The 5,000-nt window shown below is 48.5% G+C and overlaps 2 protein-coding genes across 2 annotated transcripts; both read right to left on the bottom strand.

Annotated features, from left to right (window-relative positions):
- Window positions 1-3,312: 3,312 nt before the first annotated feature.
- On the bottom strand, window positions 3,313-3,723 carry LOC311113707 (histone H3.2; the record flags this gene model as incomplete). The annotated part of the gene is made up of 1 exon (XM_084157008.1): window positions 3,313-3,723. The coding sequence occupies one exon, from the start codon at window positions 3,721-3,723 to the stop codon at window positions 3,313-3,315; it is 411 nt and encodes a 136-aa protein (XP_084013134.1).
- A 478-nt stretch (window positions 3,724-4,201) lies between these two features.
- Window positions 4,202-4,588, bottom strand: LOC311113408 (histone H2A; the record flags this gene model as incomplete). Its single annotated transcript, XM_084156619.1, has 1 exon — window positions 4,202-4,588. The coding sequence occupies one exon, from the start codon at window positions 4,586-4,588 to the stop codon at window positions 4,202-4,204; it is 387 nt and encodes a 128-aa protein (XP_084012745.1).
- Between the last annotated feature and the right edge of the window lie 412 nt (window positions 4,589-5,000).

A 5,000-nucleotide genomic window follows, 5' to 3' on the forward strand; every position in this document is an offset into this window, starting at 1 on the left:
GTCAGACATAGGGCTCCCATTTTGGACTGTGTGTGTGTGTGTGTGCGCGCTGTCCCCCTCTTTTCGAGCCACGTCTACCGACTCGTGGTGGCTTTATGTTGTCCAAATTCCACTATTGCTTGACCCAAAATAATAACGTTCTTACACTTTGCCACTGTCAGATATAGGCCTCCCTCTGTGCGCTAAAAGTGGACGGGACATTAGAATCCTCTAATTAATACTCCCTGTCCACTCGAAGTGGCTCATACTTTCTTACTAAATTGCATACTAAACATTTGTTGTTATATATAACACTACATGGAATGGGCCCATTTTAAGCGGATGTGGGTGGCTCTTAAAAGAGCCTTTGGGTTCGAGTCGGGGTGTTGAGGTTCCGAAGAGAGTGGGTTTAACCGCCGAAACCGTACAGGGTGCGTCCCTGACGTTTCAGAGCGTAGACCACGTCCATGGCGGTAACGGTCTTCCTCTTGGCGTGCTCGGTGTAGGTGACTGCGTCACGGATCACGTTCTCCAGGAACACCTTCAGGACACCGCGGGTCTCCTCGTAGATCAGACCGGAAATACGCTTCACGCCGCCGCGGCGAGCCAGACGGCGGATAGCGGGTTTGGTGATTCCCTGGATGTTATCGCGGAGAACTTTGCGGTGACGCTTGGCGCCTCCTTTTCCGAGTCCCTTGCCGCCTTTGCCTCTTCCGGACATGGTGTGTTCGCTAGTTGAGTTCAAGTGAATGAATGATTTCAGCGCCGGTGCGCGGTGCGCTATTATCTGCGTTTGGTCGACCTGATTGAGGCCGGCGGCACAGAAAGCGCGCCTCTGTTATATGTTCGGAGGCGTTGCAAAGGGGAGGGCGCTCGTTCTAGGGGACTAGGGAGGAGCGATTTCAAAGATGACGTGAAAGCAACTAACGTGCGCGGGAAACATACTCAAATACTGATATAGGCTATGTGGAACACAAGGCCAAACTGTGACAACTGGGAGATCAGCTAGTACACTGTGTCCCTCTCCTCATATTGTTGTTGTTGTTGTTGTTGTTGTTGTTGTTGTTGCACCTGATTCTACTCATTGAGGACTTGGTAATTTAGGTGACAGGTTGTTCAATCAGCTGTGGCTGTCCAGGCCTACAAGAAAAATGGGTCCTGTTGGGGGTAGCCTACTCTACCGCTGGAGTTGGGAAACACTGAAATGGAAGGGGGACACGCAGTGAGCAAAACTCCTAACCACATAAAAACACAGACACTTGAGATCATTAAGAGCTATAAGGAGTCCATCAACTACCTGGTCAGTCAAGTCATATAGGGGGGGATTTCATGGCCACCTGCTGGAGCAGAAGTCATGTTTGCCAACACTGGCCTTAAAATCATTAAATTTAGGAGCTATAAGGAGTCCATCAACTAACTGGTCAGTCAAGTCATATAGGGAGGGATGTCATGGCCACCTGCTGGAGCACAAGTAATGTTTGCCAACACTGGCCTTAAAATCATTAGGAGCTATAAGGAATAAATCAACTCATCATTCAAGTCATATAGGGAGGGATCTTAGCACCACCTGCTGGATCAGAAGTACCCTTCACCGTAGGCACAAGAGAGCCATCATCTCTCAACCGGTGCAATTTCCATAAGTATGTGGTAATAAAACAAACAACGACAGCTCCTCATATAGGCAGTGGTTTCACACATTTTTCTCCAAGATGTTCAAACGTTCATAGATGACCAGCAGGGTCAAATAATAAGCACAGTGGTTGTAGAGGTTGCAACAGGTCAGTCAGTACATCAGGAGTAAATGTCACTTGTTGTTAGTGTTGTAGTTCCTATTTCTACGGTGTTGCCTACCTGCAGCAATCATGATTTACCTGCAGTGTTGATTGCAATTACGTAATTTGTCAACTCATAATAACAGATGTTTTGCAAACCGTTGATGTTTAAATAAATGGATTCCCGGTGTCCGGATACCTTTTCTCTTAAGGGATGTGATTGAGTGAATCCAAAGTAAGTTGGTCTAAATACATAATAGGATGAATCATTCAGGTAAAATAACACAATGTCTATTTGAGTCGAATCAACGTAATATAATCCTTTTTACGTCTCTATCATCTTTACTCAATGTATTGGACCACATCAACTCAACTTACTCAAGCTTATCTACTCATAAAAACAAGCAAAAAGATCTACTCAACAATATGACGTGTGCTTTTGTTGACTGTAATAGCTTGAGTACATTCCACAAAGTCATTTTTTACAGTGTATCTAAAGACACGTTTGTTGTGGTGATGCACTTTTTCTTTGACGTTGAACTTGCATTGAACAGACAAATCCATTTCGTTACAACCCTTTTGTAGTATGACTTAGGAATATTTGTTGATGATCCTAATGTCTATGCGTGAATAGTGATTGGTTGTTGGTGAAATATTGCTGAGAACCCATCATTTCCTGGCCTTTTTTCACTATTGAGCTATTTTGAAACATTTGTTTTGCTATTGGATTCATAATGGTGACCTGGGACAAGTAATTAGTGAAACCAGAGTTCAGCAGTTGCCATTAAAGCGATCGAACCAAGTCATCCTAATAGGCTAGTATTAGCCTAAAGCAGGGTTTCCCAAACTCGGGCCACATTTTGGGAGTTTTTGCCCTAGCACTACACAGCTGATTCAAATAATCAACTCATCATCATCAAGCTGGGAGTATTAGAATCAGTTGTGGAGTGCTAGGGCAAAACGCAAAACGCGCACCCCTTGTGGACCCCAGGACCGCGTTTGGGAAACGCTGGCCTAAAGAGCAAATGCTGAAAGGGACTCACCATGAGGTGCAGTACCCACATTTAACCACAAGATGGCCTCCGTGCTCCATTGTAAAGTTTGGGCCTCTGCATGAGTCTCTCAGCAGCACTGCAACATGGGACTTTCAAAGTAAGTTGGCATGCAATGTTTTTTCTGGACTGCATGCAAGGCTATTATTACACACAACTAATAGTGTCAATTATTCATCTGAACACAATTCTTGTTACTATTCGGCCTATATTATCACTCGTTTCTTTTTCCCCTCCTTTGTAAAGCATTTTACTGTGTTACTATATAGTTCAAAGGAAGTGGATGATGCCAGATGGTTGTGTATATACACACACACAAACATTGAAGCTAGACTTCAGGCAACTAAAAAGGTGCAATACGTAGCTTTTAGACGTGTTAGTGAACAACATACATGGTGGCTAATGTAGAGGTGCGTGTATACATGGAACAATTGTGCCTTTTTGATGGAAATATGGAGGTGGCTCTTAAAAGAGCCTTTGGGGGATATTCGAGTTCAGGTCATCCTCATTTATGCGCGCTCTCCGCGAATACGGCGGGCCAGCTGGATGTCCTTGGGCATGATGGTCACCCGCTTGGCGTGGATGGCGCACAGGTTGGTGTCCTCGAACAGGCCGACCAGGTAAGCCTCGCTAGCCTCCTGTAGGGCCATCACGGCGGAGCTCTGGAAGCGCAGGTCGGTCTTGAAGTCCTGGGCGATTTCTCGCACCAGGCGCTGGAAGGGCAGCTTGCGGATGAGTAGCTCAGTGGACTTCTGGTAACGACGGATCTCTCTCAGAGCCACGGTGCCGGGCCTGTAACGGTGAGGCTTCTTCACACCGCCGGTGGCCGGGGCACTCTTGCGAGCAGCCTTAGTGGCGAGCTGCTTCCTGGGGGCTTTGCCACCGGTGGATTTGCGAGCGGTTTGCTTGGTTCTGGCCATGGCGCTGCTCTGACAGTCGGGAGTATAGCCTCGAAATGCCTATGTGAAGTTTATAAAGCCGGCAGTGGCGCCTGCTGATTGGACACCATCTCCCCACCACCCCGATTGGCCCGTTTCGCAGGCCTCCTCCGTTGGCCATTGGACGGGAGGCCCGGCCTCTCCAAAACTCAAACTCCCGGTGCGCGCGCAATAGGACGCCGCCGGCCCTTTACGCGCAATAATAGTCGCCAAAGTCAAGAGTGACAGCTTATAGGCACGTATCATCTAATGCTAGCCTGCTATGGCAAATGAGGCCAAGTAGGTGTTGTTGTTCATGCAAGGCCTCATGTGGGCACAGAATGTCGAAATAGTTGTGTATACACCCACTCAATGTATTGCGGTCATAGAAAGGTACTTTGCGCTTTTGGAGAGCTAGGTGGTTGGCTCTTAAAAGAGCCTTTGGGGGTTGAGTAGTCAAGTTGAAGTCGCAGTAGCGAATTTACTTGGCTTTGACTGCCTTCTCGGTCTTCTTGGGGAGTAGGACTGCCTGGATGTTGGGCAGCACACCACCCTGAGCGATGGTCACACCGCCGAGCAGTTTGTTCAGCTCCTCGTCGTTACGGACGGCCAGTTGCAGGTGACGGGGGATGATACGAGTCTTCTTGTTGTCACGGGCAGCGTTGCCGGCCAACTCCAGGATCTCAGCAGTCAGGTACTCGAGTACGGCGGCCAGGTAGACTGGTGCGCCAGCGCCCACACGCTCGGCGTAGTTGCCTTTGCGCAGCAGCCTGTGCACACGGCCCACGGGGAACTGGAGGCCAGCACGGGATGAACGGGTCTTTGCCTTCGCCCTGGCCTTGCCTCCGGTTTTGCCTCTTCCGCTCATATTGGTAGCTTGAGAAAGTCACAGAAAGTCTGAATGAGCCGCTCGCCACTTCGAGAGCCGTACATATACCTCGCCACAAGAGGCAACGATTGGCCACCGGGCCGGTGTGGCCTTATCCAATTGGAGCGAGGGACAGACAGATGGACAGACAGACAGCCCTAAGCCGGTTCCCACCCACAGGCAGCGAGTGAGAGGCTACTTTGTTTCCCTCCGACTTTGTTACTTTGTGTCATTTCGCGTGAGCGCCAAAATGTCCGAAATGACATCCACACATTATTTCTCTCCAAATGGGAAACAAACAGCTGGTGAGGGTGCACTCTTGAGTTTGAAATCGAAGCCACTATAGTATTGTTATTGTTATTACATGGCACTTGTAACACATCACAGCAGCCTGCCTCTGAACGGGAATAGC

The sequence above is a fragment of the Coregonus lavaretus genome (genome assembly GCF_964263955.1).
Source record: "Coregonus lavaretus genome assembly, chromosome: 40".
NCBI lineage: Eukaryota > Metazoa > Chordata > Actinopteri > Salmoniformes > Salmonidae > Coregonus > Coregonus lavaretus.